The sequence below is a fragment of the Leptidea sinapis genome, chromosome 1 (genome assembly GCF_905404315.1).
Source record: "Leptidea sinapis chromosome 1, ilLepSina1.1, whole genome shotgun sequence".
Taxonomy (NCBI): Eukaryota; Metazoa; Arthropoda; class Insecta; order Lepidoptera; family Pieridae; genus Leptidea; species Leptidea sinapis.
Genome location: NC_066265.1, coordinates 2,912,661 through 2,929,179, shown reverse-complemented (window position 1 = coordinate 2,929,179; position 16,519 = coordinate 2,912,661). Strand labels below are relative to the sequence as shown.

Sequence of the window (16,519 nt, the reverse complement as noted above, 5' to 3'; positions counted from 1 at the left end):
ACGTCAGAAAATTTTAGGAACCAACTTCACCCTGTTACTTTTGTGCTACAGTGATGCACGTGCACCTTAAAACTTCAGTCTCATCATTTTTTCATAAGGTGCCAAAAGAAGTATAACTTCAAAAAACTTGCAAAGATGGCCTTGACAATTATTAACTATTAAATAATGGATACGGCTGTATGGGCTTGAACCCTTTGTCTGTCCTAATAATGGACAAAGAAACCAAAAAAAAATTAATGACGCAAACGTCAGAAAATTTTAGGAACCAACTTCTAATTGTTACTTTTGCGTTAGTGATGCGCGCACATCTTAAAATTTCACTATCATAAAGTTTTCATAACGCGCCTAAAGAAGTATAACTTCAAAAATCTTACGCTTTTTATTTTTTACGCTCCGCAACGACTCCTAAGGAACTTCGTTCCAAAAATACAGTCGAATTGAGAACCTCCTCCTTTTTTAAAGTCGGTTAGAAAAATAACCTAACAACCCTATTGCTTCAATGAAGTGCAGGCACGTGTAGGTAAGTATTTTATCAACAAGCTCTCTTTTGATATTTGAATATTCCAACAGAGGAACTCTGTGTAAATAGTACTTTCATAGCTGCAACATAATATTTTTTTAATGGCGTCTATTTTGTTTACAAAAGATTTTGCTGTTTCAACGAATGTATAAGCTTAAATTATAAGTTTCGAAATAGTATTTAGGTATGAAATGTGATTTTCTTATCGTTATTTTTATTATGAGACGCGTTGTGACACCCTTTCACTGCACAGTAAGTCATTTTTGAAGTTATACTTCTTTTGGCGCGATGGAGAAAAATGATGAGAGTGAATTTTTACGATGCGCGCGCACACCGACACCTGAATTCTACATCGTGAAGTTAGTTCTAGGTGGCATGAAAATCGATAACTATGTTCAAGTTGTATATTCTAGTATTTTTATATTTAGAACACGTGTTTCGTAACAGTACAATTAAGCAGTGTGAATAAATAAATATTTTTTTTTAGTGTTTTTATTAAATCAATTTCATATACGACGGTGATAGTATTTACTAAAAAAAGATGTGGTGTCGTGGCACACCAGGTAGGAACGAAGTTCCTTCGGCTAATGTAGAATCGACACAATTTGTAAAAAAAAATCGTGTTCAATTTTATGTAGGTTTTCTTGATTTTTCTCTTAAATTTTGCAGATTACTTTTTATTTAAGTACAGGAAAGTATTTAGGAAATTCAGTATTTTAGGAAATAATAAATTACGTAAAATAAAAAAAATCGTAATCCAAATTATCAATTAAAAAATGATGTGGTGTCGTGGGACACCAGGTATGAACGAAGTTCCTTCGGCTAATGTAGAATCGACATAAATTGCAAAAAAATCGTGCTCAATTAGGTATTATACACTACTCGTTTGTGTATGCGACTGTCGCGACTGCGCACGTCTCATTTAACGGTTTTATTCCACGCACTTTTTTCAACGGATTATTTCTTATGGTTTTACTATCACATTTTTTTCAGTTCGGTCGCGCAGCAAAATCCCTATCCCCTCCAAGCCTGCCGTAAGGAACTTCGTTCCAATAACAAAATATGTCTCTTTATTTTTGTTTGACAACATAAAATTACATAGAAGTAGAAATAATTACAAAAAAAGTTTATTATTATTATAAGTAATTCTTATTAATCAGTTTCGTCATTAAATTCTATTGCTGAAAAAAGAAGGAGAAAGAGAAAGGTATTATACAGTACTCGCTTGTGTATATGACTGTCGTGCCTGCGCACGTCTCATTTAACTGTTTTATTCCACGGACTTTTTCTTACGGTTTTACTATCACATTTTTTTAAGTTTGGTCCCGCAGCAAAATCCCTATCTCCTCCAAGCTTGCCGTAAGGAACTTCGTTCCAGTAATTTATTAGTATATCTATATATATTGAATATCAGTGATAAAACTGATTTGAATAAACTATTTTGAGTGCATTTATAGATTTGAAGTTAATTGTCGGTATGTATAATTTCTTTACATCGATAATTAAAAATTATTACATTATTATCTAAAAAATATTTTTTTTTCGTTCTGTTTTATTTCTGGTATATTAACAAATTTTATGTATATGTAAAAAAATTTATTAAATTTCTATACTTGTTTACCTTAAATGCTGAGTGTTTATAGTATCTTTAATCTTAACTATTTGTTAAAATTTGATTTATTTTTCCATACGCCAAAACGATAACGATATAAAACTAGGTCAAATTAGCATCTAAAAAACCACAAAGGTTAACAACTAATGCTAATAACACTTAATAATACGTCACAACTCACAACTCAGTACACACACTCTTTTTTCAATTATATTTCGCGCGCTGTTTGTCCTGGAACTTGACAGCGTTAAAGGCTTCATTTTGCTAGGGCCTACTCACCATCTGAGCGTAATTATTCTAAGTACTTAAACATATTAATTATTTAATTAAATTTAATTTAATATGAAACGTGCAATGAGAGATCATACCAACTTAAAAACTGGTATCTAAGTACTTCGCTAATATTCCTTTCCATGGTGATGTATGTAGGAATCAGGGATGTATCCATTCTAATAAGTGTTGAAATGTCGATATCGATATTATACCTAACCATTGGTACTTACATTGGTAAGAAGTACCAAGTAGGCCTTTGCTGAACTTTTCATACAATGGCAATTTTCTTAAACAGCAAAAACTATTTTTGCTCACCACAATCCAGCAAAAGGTTTTAATGCAGCAAAAAGGTTTTTTGAGATGGAGAGGTAGAAAAGTGATTAATTTAAGTATATGAAAGTTATTAAATTTAGCGCGTCAATCGTCCCAAGAAAATACTACAGAAATAAAACTAAATACCCCCCATGGTTCAGCAAAATTCTGATTAGAAGAATCAAAGAAAAGAAAAATTAAGATCAAGATATAGAAAATATAAAAACCCCTCTATGGACGAGATTTCCTTCACACTTCTAGAAAATAGGTGTAAGAAATTATTTCCAGGATGTCTAAAATAATAAACGATAGTGGCAAACATTTGGATCCTTTCGAGGACTCACTCAAAACATTCTGAAATAAAATTTTATTAAGTGATAAATTAAATAATTTGTAATATTAACAAAATATATTTATCTGATTTCAATTTAGCGAACTACCTAACTATTTCACTGTGATTTTTTTTTCGGTAATAAGTTAATACGTTTTTTAAATTATGTATAAGTACTTCATTTGATGTAAATATTTGTAAGATTCATAATAATTGCATGCTGTATCTACCTTAAACGATAATGCATTTAGAATTAACTTTAGATTAAATAATGTATTGTTGCTTGAATTAATGTAATTATCACTGGTGGATCGAATAAATAAATAAAAAGATTAAACGCAACAGTTTATTAATTTGAAAATGAAAGCACGCAATTATTAATATTCACCTGATAGGTATGTATGTATCGCAACTGCATCAAATTCCAAACATTTTTGAATGTTTTTTTTTTGTCATTAACATCTATTTGTAGCATAGACTATAATACCCTATAGACAACCTGAGCTCGATAATGCGTGACCACTGACCTTAACTTGACGTTTATTTGTCAATGTGTGCTAGTCGTTTAATATGTAGGAGCTAATGTCTGCTGACTATTTACGATTTGTCAAAATCGGTAACAAAAAACAATTCACTTTCCTTTTCTATGTTGCTGTAGATATCTCCATTTGACATTTTCGTCTCTCTCGCACGCTTTGTTTGTCATCACTCCAGTGTATTGTAAGTCTGGTTTGTAGTGTATGTTCCGTTATGGACTGCCAGTATACTGCCGCAGTACCCTAGGAAAATATATGGCGTCATAAATCACCGCCATATTCAACTGTGAGCACCGGCGTTTTCGACGTAAGGTACTCGCAGTACTTTGTTCAAGTAATCAGTCAAAACCACCGAGTGCCTAACGTTTTATAAACAATAACTACAGTTTAATCCCAATAATATTTTTAATTTGACAGTATTCCAACAACAGTTTTTTTTAATGAACTAGAAAACTAATACACTCATTTCAATGCTGCGTCATAAAATGCGGCTGACAGTACACGAGGTTGTGTCCCGTTTTAAATAGTAACCAATATAACTTGCTATAAAGGAACGGCTACACAGTATATTAAATTAACGTCACACTGTACAGTGGTCGCAGTGGATATCGGAACATACCCGTAGATGCATAATGCAGTAATTTGACATAATATTTTCTATATTATATAGGGGAAGGACATAGAAAAATACAATGTTATGAATTTTATATATTATCATCATCATTCGCGTTCTTTATTTAACAAGTAATATTGTGTCATTAACTATTACAATACTTACAATAGACATATAGCTACAGATATAATCTAACAGCAAAGTGGTCTCCTTTCTCACTCACTCTCTCAGTAGGAGACCGGGTATACATGATTGTTTATTTAAAAATTACTTAATATAAAACATTAATCACCAGTTACATATGAAATTTCTCTTATTCCCGCACACTTACCGAATATCATCACAGATTCATCATGTACTTATTTGTTTCTTCATAAAAAATAAAAGGGCAGCAATAGATGGTTTATTCTTAGATAATTTATGTGTCTAGATAGAGGCTCTTGCTGCTAGACAACCGATGAAAACAGGCCAGGTTTATTACTTAAGTGTGTGTGACAAGCTACGTCAACCTCAAATTTTTTTCGACGATTTCACAGCTGTGTCAGTCTATCAGACGTATAAATGATTTAAGGGTTTGTAGGGATGTACCTACCTATCTTTATGTCATACAAAATTGTATAAATAAATAATTACACTCCAATTTTGTTTGTATGTAAAAAATAATTTAAAAATATTTTTTTACTTACAATATTACCTCCGATATGCTATTGACATATTGATAATTTATCTAAATTGCTATTGGTTGTATAAATAATAATAACTTTAATATAATTGAAGTAAAAGTACATAATATCGATTGGACAGAAAATAATATCAAACATAACAATAAACAAAAAAAAAAACAATATTATATACATTGTAATTGATCAATCTTATAAGAAATAATATACTATGGTATTATTTATATCAAGATAATAATCTCGTGTGATGAGATGTATCAAATATGAAATAAATGGGAATATTAACCATAAAACAGTAGTTATACATAACTTTTACGGCCTTACAAATTAAATTTGTCTAAAGTTATACCTCATAAGCCAAGAATATGAACAAACACAATAGCTTTACGGGTAAATGTATACACTTTTATAATAAAGTCCCAGCCACTGTTCAGGCATTATCTATAAACAAATTTAAATGCTTTATTAAAAATGTCTCTGTAGTAAATCCTATTACTCCACAGTTGAATATCTAAGTGATCGGACAGCCTAGGACTAGATTATGATTATTTTATAGTAATAGCAATGACAGTACAATATTGTATATTTTTATTAAAAAGAGCGCAAGAAAAAGAATGCTGGGAGAGTTTCTTGCAACGCTTCTTCTCTCTCAGAGCGCCATTTGTTTCCGAAGCGGTAGTAGTATCTAGTATATTAGAAATGACATCAAAAATAATTCTAAAGGAATCTATTTTGAGAAAATAAATGGCTTTTTATGCCTTTTATGCAAAATGTTTACAAAAATACATTTTGCTTATGATTGGTTTATTCGGATGTTTCCCACGTTTATTTACAAGGCTGCTTGAGATTCGGTAACCTTCAGAATTGTCATTATAATTATCATAACTTTAATTTGTAAGGCTGTTAGGGTATGGTTTCATAGTTTTCATTTTGTCTCTGTGTCATAGAACTCTATCTCAATAGGTACCAGATACTTAAATATTCATAGTTCATAATAATTTTTATTTTTAAGGTAACACTTTAACACTGAAACATTGTACTAATAACGTTGACCCTTATTACATAGGTAATGAACATTGCATTACAATGCTGTTGCTTGATATACAATGCTGGCTAAAAATGGTTTACAACAACATTAAAAAAAATAAGCAACTACAGAACTTTCTTTTTATTATGGAAAAGGTGAACAAACAACCGTACACACGTGGTGTTAAGTGATCACCGCCGCCCACATTCTTTTGCAACACCAGAGGAATCACAGGAGCATTGCTGGCCTTTAAGGAAGGTTTACTTTCTTGCTAAAAGTGCCATTAGCTATCTTTAATTCAGTTATAGGGAAGAACGAAACCCTTCCGTATTGCGAGATTGTCTGGTTACATCCTGTGTAGCAAGCTATCAGTACAGACTGTAGACATACCAGTAGTGATCATAAAAACCAAAATGACAAAGATTGTCAAAGAGAACTAATAACTTGGAAGTTCCTCTTACAAGATCATTTAAAAAAAAACAAACTTAAATATTCCCAAGATCTTGAAACTGAAGAAGGAAATATTGATACAAAAGATATTATTAGATAGACGTGATTACTATCAGTACAGACTGTAGACATACCAGTATTAGATCATAAAAACCAAAATGACAATCTGTTTGTGGTGTCTTCCCAATTATTACATACAAAATTATCTACACATGTATACTATTGCACACATTCTAACTATATCTTATAACTACATTAGTTTGTGGTAACTATAAGTGATAATTACTAAGTAAACTAATTATTTGCTATCTATTCAGTAACCATACCCCCAATATTAAAATATAGCACCCATAACATTTACTTACAGTTTTATTAAAGCAACATTCATTATTTACACTTGCCTATTTACAATATTTACAACTCTGTAAGTCCTTATCCAAGATATTAATTACATTTTCACCTAAATTATAAACTTAAATATTTATATAATATGATTGTTCCGGTTATGACTTTTTAGCCTCTGGACATGTTTTGTATTGGACTATAATAAAATTATAATGTCGTTTCTGCATATTGCACAGAATTACCTGCCTTTCTATATTCTACATGTATTGGTTATATCTTAAGCCAGTAGCACATTATCCGATATCATATTATATTAACAATGTCAGAATTATTTATCAAAAACAAAAATTGTTGATAACATCAGTGCTATAGTGATGCAAAATTATCGTAAATGTTCTCCATTTCAGAGAGAAACTTTGTTCACAGGATATCATATATCATCGATAACAAGAACAGTCTCAATCTTCAACAGTTGCCGCAGCTTATCAGTGACGCGAACCAGGGCTACTTTCGATGCGCGGACGTTCACTTTCTCTCCCGCGCATAGAAATTGATGACATTGTGCTCTTTCTAAGAATTCTTGCGTGCGAATCTCCCTTAACAGTTCCTTGGGTGATCCGGACCCGCAATGTATTTGCTTCAGTAGTGATTCTTTTGACTTGATCTGAAATAGAATAATAATAATTTAATAAAAGCCTGCTTGCTTTTTGAAGTGAAAACTTTTGTAGTATTTCGTATAATTATTTTATAACTTCGCCCTAAAAAGTTTTCACTTATTAAGTACACATGATTTTAATTTATTTTAATGGACAACGACACTTTTACCTGTGGGGGCTTCTTTGCACAGGAAGCCGGCTAGATTATGGGTACCACAACGGCGCCTATTTCTCCCGTGGAACAGTAATGTGTAAACATTACTGTGTTTCGGTCTGAAGGGCGCCGTAGCTAGTGAAATTACTAGGAAAACAAGACTTAAGATCTTATGTCTCAAGGTGACGAGCGCAATGCTAGTGTCGCTCAGAATTTTTGGGTTTTTCAAGAATCCTGAGCAGCACTGCATTGTAATGGGTTTCATAAAAAAAACCCTGTCTTTTGCTTGACATAGGAATCAATTTCTAAAGGCGCGTCGTTCAAGCTTAAGAGAATGATTTTGATTATTATATTAAATGTGATAAATACAAACCTGCAATATACTTGTGATATCCTGCAGCAAGCACCACAAACCCTCGGCGGGTTGACCGGCTGGAGTCCGCAGACTGTAGAAGGGCGGTAGTGGAGCGTCAGTACACTGTATCTCTATCGTGGCATCAGGGGGCGGTGGAGGTGAGCTCGCAGGAGGAGACGACAGAGAATCACATCCTATTTCTTCACGGTCTGAAATAAACAACACCAGATGCATTACACAGCAATGCCAAGTATGAAGTAAGTTAAAGTATTATTTTATGGAAAAGGAGGGCAAACGAGCGTCCAGATCACCTGGTGTTAACTAGAGGATGACACAGGCGCGTTGCCGGCCTTAGAGGTACAAGGTACCCATGTCGTATCATCCTGGAAACACCGCACAAGGAAGCTCATTCCATAGCTTCGTAGTACGTGGAAGAAAGTTCCATGAAAACCGCACTGTGGAGGAATGCCACACATACAGATGGTGGGATGATGAACGACAGTATATTGGTGCCACAGACAAATAAATCTAGGTTAGGTATGGTAGATTCATAGAAATATTAGGTAATACCAAAGAATATGTAATACGTAGTACATTCTATATTCATGTTTAAATAATATAATTTGCCAAGATGCAGCTAGGTATATTCTGTAATTTTCACATTTCCTGTGTTGGCTATATAGGTGTACCTTCGCCTTTCCTTGAAGTAAAAATAAATCCACCAGAGATAAGTACCTATATTCATCTCCCGCCCAATTAAGCGGCAACTAGAAAACTTGTGGTTGTGGTATTTCTTTGTTTAATTTTTGTTGCATGCTAGTGTTTGTTTCCGTTTCTTTCTTTTTCTATTGGTTGATTTATTTAATTGTCGAATAATTTTCTCGATATATATATGTAATTGGAAACAAACAAACAATAGGGAAACACCAAATTAATAAACTTAATTGTGGCAAATATCTAGAATATTTGATGTGACATAATATTTGATGTGGGCGAAAAATTTGCAATGCTTATATTTTACGGAAGTACTGAACATTTGAAACATGGTAGGATAATTTGAAAATAAAATCTTACCAATAATTTGAGAAGGGGGTGGGAATCTCCAAGGTTCCACGGCTTGGCCCTGCACATCAGATATGTACAAACGAAGTAACGTAGCGGCCACACCTTCAGCCAACTCCTCGGGCGTTTGACCAGCATAAGTTACTAGGAGCGGATCGGCACCATATGACAAGAGTAGCCTGATAACCTCCACGTTGCAGTTTTCGCTGGCTTCGTGAAGTGGGCTGAAAGTGAAAATAATTTAGTTAAAAATAAAAAATACGTGAAGCTCGAAACGTCATTTTTAAATATGAAGTGATATAGTCATTCTATGGGAATTACTATAGCCAAGCCAAAACAATCATTACATCTGAAAAGTCTGTGCAAAAGTGAGCAAAGTGGCCAAGTCTCAGTCGCGCGTCGTGTCAGTGTTCATAACAGCCGCCCGTCATTTTGAAGCTCGCCATCGCTGTGGTTTCTCGGGTGTTGCAAGAAATGTTTACTTGATATCGGGTGAGTTGAAACTATAACTTTTCTTACCGAATTCCACCCTGCGCTGCCGCTGACACATTAGCGCCGTATTGCAAAAGCAGTCGAGCAATTCTGACATGTCCCTTAGCGGCTGCCACATGTAACGGAGTAAAACCAGCATTGTCCTTCGCTGATGGGTCTGCCTCTAATTTTTCTAAGCAGTACGCAACGCAGTCCTGAAATATAAGACAATATTGAAATTTACGAGAATTCTGAAAGACTTTGGAATGTTCTAAGCATTTTTTTTCTGCGTGTTTCAAGTACTTAATTAATTATACTCAAATCTAGAGATGAATATAAAATTGATCATACACGAGCGCTATGAACAAATGATCATAAAAAATAAAAAATAAGATTAATCAGTCGATTTACTTACCGTAAACCCAAGTCTCGCAGCTCGATGAAGATGAGTTTCTCCAATGCTTTTATTGATAAACCAGCCTTTTAACTCTTTTTGGATGTCATGGACGGATTCTGGGTTAGGCTTTGCAGCTGGTCGACGCACTTTATTGCAATTTTCTTCTTTTTTTATAGCTTTTTTCTTTTTTCGTATATAGTCAAACCCCGAACTCAACTTTCTTCTACCAAAAAGACGTTTCAACCGCCTTTTCGTGTTTACTTCACTTGGAATTATAGAACTGCTTTCTTCTTTTTCATTATTTTTTTCTTCTTTTACGCTGATATCGTTTTGTTGATTTTTATCGTGACTTTTATCTTTCTTTGTTTTATTGTTCATTTCTTTAATCCGTTTTCCTGCAAGTGATTTCATGAGACTATTTCGTTTTTTCAAACGCAACATGCGCCCCTTTGCGTCGTTCCTTTTAAGAGATTTTGTACTTCTTAAGCCGTCCCTTATTGAACTCGATCTCCTATTTAACTTGTCTTTTATATTTTTGGGTTTTATTTTGGGCTTCGACTCATTTTCTTTCTTAACCTCTACTATTTGTTCTTCTTCAACGCTGTCATTTCTGCAAGATATTGGTGGTGCTGATGCTGGTCGATCGTCACCAAATACTTCTTTAATGGTGGCCCTTTGTTTCAATACTCTACTCTCTGTTCTTGTCCTACTTTTAAGAACTAATGGTGCAAACTCCTCGGTGGCGCCTATTAAGCCGTTAGTATCTTTAATAAATGCGTCTCTAAATGCAGTAACAGTTGCTTTCCTAAAGGCGCCTAAGTAAAATATATCCTCAAGGACCTTTTCTTTTTTACCACTTAAACTACTTTTGTTACCATTTTTCATAAGCCCTAAGCTTGGGGTGGGTAAAAGTTCAGTAACATTTGAAGATTTAGGTAAAATTTTTGGTGTTTTATCATCTTTATCTTTTGATCGTTTTTTGGACTCTTCGCGTTTCCCACACTTTTGAATGAGAACATCAACAATAGAGCTTGCTTTCTTTTTGACCTTCGATGATGAAAACACAGTAGATGTAGATGCTTCCGAATCATAGTGAAGCCTATTTAAAACAGAACAGCTGGAATTCGACTCCATGTCACTGTCTACGCTAGTTTTCTCTGTTCGTCTATAAAGATCATCAGTAGCAGCTGATGGAGCGGATGATGGCGCAGGAGAAAGAGGCACTGAATCCAGGTCTGGAAGTGATGTTGAACCACGCGTAAACTGATTATTGGAACCTTTCATAAATGGTCCGCCTGAACGGCCTCTCGGAATTGCTATAAGTCTGCTAGGCATACGCAAAGAACGTTTATATCTGTAAAGTTCTTCTTCCCATCCAGGGTGAAAATCAGAGCCATCACCAAATCCAGGTTTTCGGACCGGTGTTGAACAATTGCTAGCACTGCTATCTGTCTTTTTTGATGAAGGAGATTTCGTAGGAGTTTTATGAACTGAAGGAGATTTTTCCTCAATTTTAAGACTTTTACGGGATCTGAGCCTGTTGGGGACATTCAAAGATTCATTGTCACTCTCTGAACTAAAATCAGCTTTGTTTTTCTCATACTTAATAGTTTCTGTCGATACTTTATTTCTATTTTTTATTGAGATTCTAGTCTGCTTACCTCGCAATTGTTTATTTCCTTTTTGTTTACTTAATGATTCTGCGGATTTTCTTGTATTTACATCACAACACTCAAGTTTAACAATTGGAGACTTTTCTGATAAATCTTTTAACAATTGGTATTTCATAAGGTCACTTCGTTCCTTCTCCTTTAAAAGTTTGCTTTTTATAAGTGGTTCATCATCATCAGTCGACTCAGCCTCTTCTTTAATAATAGTTTTAATAGGTACTTCTTCTTCTTTCTTACTTCCTGAGGCAGTTGATGTAGAGTGAGGTTTTACTTTTAATTTGATTTTAGACTGTTGTTTAGACTTCACCGGCTTTTCCACCTTCTTATCTTTTTTGTTGTTTTCCTTGATCTCTAAATTATTACCTTCCTTGACTACCGACTCGATTTCCTGGGGTAATTGAAGTAATGGTTGATCATCTTCTTCAAGTGGTTCTTGTTTTATTGTAACAATTGGTAGGTCATCACTTTTAAAATTTTCATTTATTAAATCTTTGTTTTCCTTTATACAAACTGGTTCCTCATCGCCTTGCAATGTATCACTTTTTCTTGCTGAAGCTTTTCTTTTGTGATTTTCAGTTTTCAGTTGTTCCACAAAACTGTCACAAGCACTAGCCCAGTCCATGTCTAAGTCTTCACTTTCACAAGGATTGGTATCGAATTCAATAGCATCAGCCTGATTTTCTGTTGATGTGCTTTCTGTTTTAATGGAAAGAATAGCATCCTTTTCAATTTCTTCAAGGTTCATAGGTTCTGATTTAACGTCTGATACAGCGATATCATTAATATTTTCACTTTTTATAACCGTTTCTAGTCTTAAAATATCTTCACGAATTTGATTGAATAGATGTTGCTTCTGTGATTTTGGAAGAATCCTATCTTTATTGGAAGTTGATGAGTTATTATCCATTTTTACAGAATTATCTTCTGATGGTGGCATGACTTTAAGCTCGGCTTTAGTCCTTATTCTTGAAGCGACATCGCTTTCTGGAGATTTACTTACTATGGTGTCAAGCGTTGGGTAATCCGAATCTTGGGAAATAGAATCTACTGCTTTCGGCATTTGTATTTGGTTTTCAAAGTTATGTATTACTTTATTTTGATAAGGTTTCATTTCGTTTTTGACGGAAAGCTCTTTTTCATTTTCCGTAGTTAAGTCGGTAATTTCGTCATCAGCATCATCAATAACAATAAGATCAGGTATAGTCTTTATAAGTTTAGAAATATCTGTGTTTTGTCCCAACTGTCTTGTTTCTAAACTATTTCTAAGTATACTTAAAACGTTTTTGTCTGCATGATGTAATGTAGGAGTAGGTTCGACATACTGAGGATGTGACTCTCGGTTTGGAATCTTTTGAATTATATGACGGTTACTTGTGTTTTGCCTGTCGTGATAATTAGTTTCTTTGGGAGTCTCCACTGGATACATACACCTAGAATAAGTTTGGTTTATATGGACATGACCATCTTGGTACAGTTGAACGGAGGAGCTCCGTTTTGGGTCACTTTGATGTGCTTCGAATCTCTTATGACTAGTGTAATCGTATACTGGACGGCTCATTAGGTCATGCTGCTCTCGAGCTGATTGACTTAGTCTTTCCATTCTGTGGTCAACTGGCCACGCCTCGCGCCTCAAAATCTTTTCTGGAATGTTACTTACAATAGGCCCCGCTACTCGTTTGCGTTCTTCAAATTTACGATCAACAATAATTCTATTTTCTAATGGACGATCATTATTGACAGATCTTGTAAGGTCTATTCGAGGAACATATTCATTTCTGTTTATTGAGTTCGTATAGTGACTACGTTCAAGATGAACATGATGTCGAGATTCAACCGGAATATTTTCTGGCACCTGGCGTACAATCCCATAAGTTCCATTGTATCTTGCAGGAGGGTGAGACTGTTCACTTGGAGTATTGTAAGCACGGTTATTGCTTTGGTCTCCATATTGTGCAAAGTCCGGAGCAAAATCTACTTTGTGTGATGAGACATAGCGTTCAGGTACTAAATGTCTGGAACTGGATGACACGCGAGGTTGTGCTGCATATAGCATTTTATTTTCAATCGAAACTGAATCAATTGTGTCATCCTGTGTCGTTGAAGAATCCGCTGGATTTTTCACAGTTTTTACAGATAGATCTAGTGGCGATTCACGCTTTTGTTTAGTTTGATTCATTTGATTCACTATTGAAGTTACTGATACCGTCATTCGTGCCTGTTGATTGGGGTATCCCGGTTTTATACTAGAACGAGAAGGAGAAGTTTGTATTTGATTTGTAGTAGGATAGACATAATTTGATTTTGGGGCGACTGCTGTGCGATATGATATTCTTGAATTTACTCCGGGATTGTGTTGGCTGTGAACCACAGGTGATGGTGCACTAGAGGAGTATCTAAGAGACGACGTAGAAGGAGTTGGATAAGGATAGTTATTTCTTGAATCTATACCTCTGGTTTTGCTAATATATTCAGAACGTGCTGCCATTCTAGCAGTTTCACTTGAATGCGATGGTGCAGATATTGCATTCCGATCTGATGATCTTGCTACATAATGAGGATTCATAGTTTCTGCCATACTATGCTTATGTTGCACCGGTGGATGTTGATCTAGACGATGATTTTTATGTGGAATATTTTGTTGTGGCATGTTTACACTGGGCCGATATCCGGAGTATGTTTGCTGAGGATCGTATTTTCTTTGAGGTAACGAAGGATGCCTTTCAAAATGTGATGACATTCTCGGTGACGATGACGATGTTTCGCGTCTTTGATGCAGGGTTGTGTACATATTTCCTGATGTTATTCTTTTGGAAGGTGGTAAGACCTGTGGATGGTAAATCGGAGGGACTCGATCATTATGTGGCGGTAGTTGCGATTGTAATGCATATCGTTGAGCCGATGATAATGAATTTGTATCGTTCAATCGTTGAACAGTATGCTGCGTCATAGTTGACATCCGCGCATATGTTTGTGGGCTCTGACGTAAGCCTGGTTGTGGTGAAGCAGAAAGAGGTACTCCGTTGCTTCTACTGCTGTCTGCTATAGAACTTTCATACTGGTATCGCTGATAAGTCTCAGGGGGCCTTGTAGCCGGATATGGATCTGGAGGACGGACCGGAGCGAAGTTTTCTGAAGGTCTCACCGTCGGCGTTTGCACTCGATGAACTGGTGGTCTATATTGGGATGACTCTATGGGATCGAGTGATTGCTGTTGCGGAGGAAGCGATGAACTAGACGGGGGTCGCGCCGGAGAGGGGCAAGGCGCAGCTGGAGCCGCCGCTGGCGAAGGTAACGTATGCGGTGCTGGTTTGCGAATGATATGAGACGGCGGGGAGAGAGCTCCTGTAGATTCCTCTTCATCTTCCGGTTCAGGTTGTTCACGACGTTTCTCAGCCGCCTCCCGCATCACTGTGGCTTTGTGTATAATGTGTGGTTCAGGTTCTATGGGTTCCGAAGGCGGACGGGGTGGAGGTCCCAGGGTTGGTGTTGGTGTTGGTGTCGAAGGCGGGGCCGCGGCTGCTGAAGGGGGCCGCGAGGACGGCGCCGGGGCTCCTGACATTGCTGGAGTGCCTTCTTCTGGCGGAGTCCCAGCTGGCCACATAGACTGTCCTGAACCTTCTTGAGCTTTCGGTAATCCCATAAAATACTGGCGCGTCCCTTCCAATACATTATTGAATCTGTCCATACTACGCGCTCCCTTATTTCTGACACCTGAAATTGAAAAAAAATTTAATTAATAAAAAATTCCGCAGGGACGATTATTGTTTTATGATATTTTGTTTCCTTTAATGTATACCAAAATGGTAACAATATTAGATTTACTAGGTTACAAACATTACTTTCGGCTGGTAGCTCGCTGTTCTCTTTTATTTTCATTTGATCTATTCAATCAATAACAATTTCTTAATTTTTTTAATCATTTTTTTTTAAATTTTACATTATATCTTATATTAACTTTGATGGAATGTCATCATCCTAACCACATGTTAGGTCACCGAACCTATTTATACTGTGCGTGAGAAATTTAAATTGAAAACTGAAGTCGATTCGCTATCCCGAGGTTTTTTTTTATAGAGGGGCACAAACGAACGTACGGGTCACCTGATGCGAGGACTTACCTTCTGTCATAACTATAATGTTAACACCAGGAACAGACGTAAACTTATAATGCCTACTAATCGGCTAAGTCGAGTTAGAAGCTCTTATGTGGGGCAATGTTTATGCTTTTACAACAAGATCCCAGAAAATATTCAAAACAATTGTTAAAAACGTTTGTGTGGTAAGGGTTACTATTACATAAATGACTTTCTTAATGATAAAACTGATCGGGAATGGAGCGACCGCCCGCAGGCTATTAAATAATAAGTTTATTGTGCGATATTACATTGTAGCCATATTTTTTATGAAAGACAGAGAAGGGTAAAAAAGACAAAGGTCTGAGGCATACTTTTTCGAATAGGTTCGGTAGTTTTTGACTTACAATAAGTGATATTATCATATCCTATTTTGAATAAAAAATATTTGAATTAGAGGTATTACTGGAGCGTTGCTAACCTTTTAGAAAAGTGTACGAACTTTTTGAAGTTGATTTGTTTTAAAATGTGTATTTTATGTAACCAGAAATGCCTTAATCAGATTCGATGAAACAAAGTCGTTGTGGTCGTACCGATCGCCCAACGTCGTAAATAATCAAACAATAAGTTCCAATATATCAATTTTAACGTCGATAGGTATTATTTATATGTGTATATAATATTATACAAATTTTATATTTGATGATCGATGGGGTCATTATCCTTCGGCTGCCCTTGAGCGGGCCTCGCCCCGCCGGTTCACCGTCCGCACTGTGTGTAACTGTCTAATAAAGCCCTGTTCGGATGAGACGATTAGCGCGCGAGTTCAGACGTACGATTCAAATTATACTGCGACGTACGTAAACCGAGTTCACTTCACAATTGACACAATTCACAAGAACACGAAATAAACTCACGAAAATAAGTCATTGACAAATTTAGTTTGATTTACCATTTTATTTGTATAAATCACTAGTTCTTC

At 35.5% G+C, this 16,519-nt stretch overlaps 1 protein-coding gene across 1 annotated transcript in view; it reads right to left on the bottom strand.

Annotated features, from left to right (window-relative positions):
• Positions 1-7,129: 7,129 nt before the first annotated feature.
• Positions 7,130-16,519, bottom strand: part of LOC126979398 (serine/arginine repetitive matrix protein 2) — a 55,838-nt gene continuing 46,448 nt past the window's right edge. Inside the window, exons 4-8 of the mRNA XM_050828682.1 lie at positions 9,813-15,175; positions 9,446-9,612; positions 8,939-9,150; positions 7,883-8,073; positions 7,130-7,363 (exon numbers count right to left, since the gene is read on the bottom strand). Coding sequence (XP_050684639.1) covers positions 7,130-7,363; positions 7,883-8,073; positions 8,939-9,150; positions 9,446-9,612; positions 9,813-15,149 — 6,141 coding nt within the window. The 5' untranslated portion in view covers positions 15,150-15,175. The remainder of the gene's footprint in view (positions 7,364-7,882; positions 8,074-8,938; positions 9,151-9,445; positions 9,613-9,812; positions 15,176-16,519) is intronic.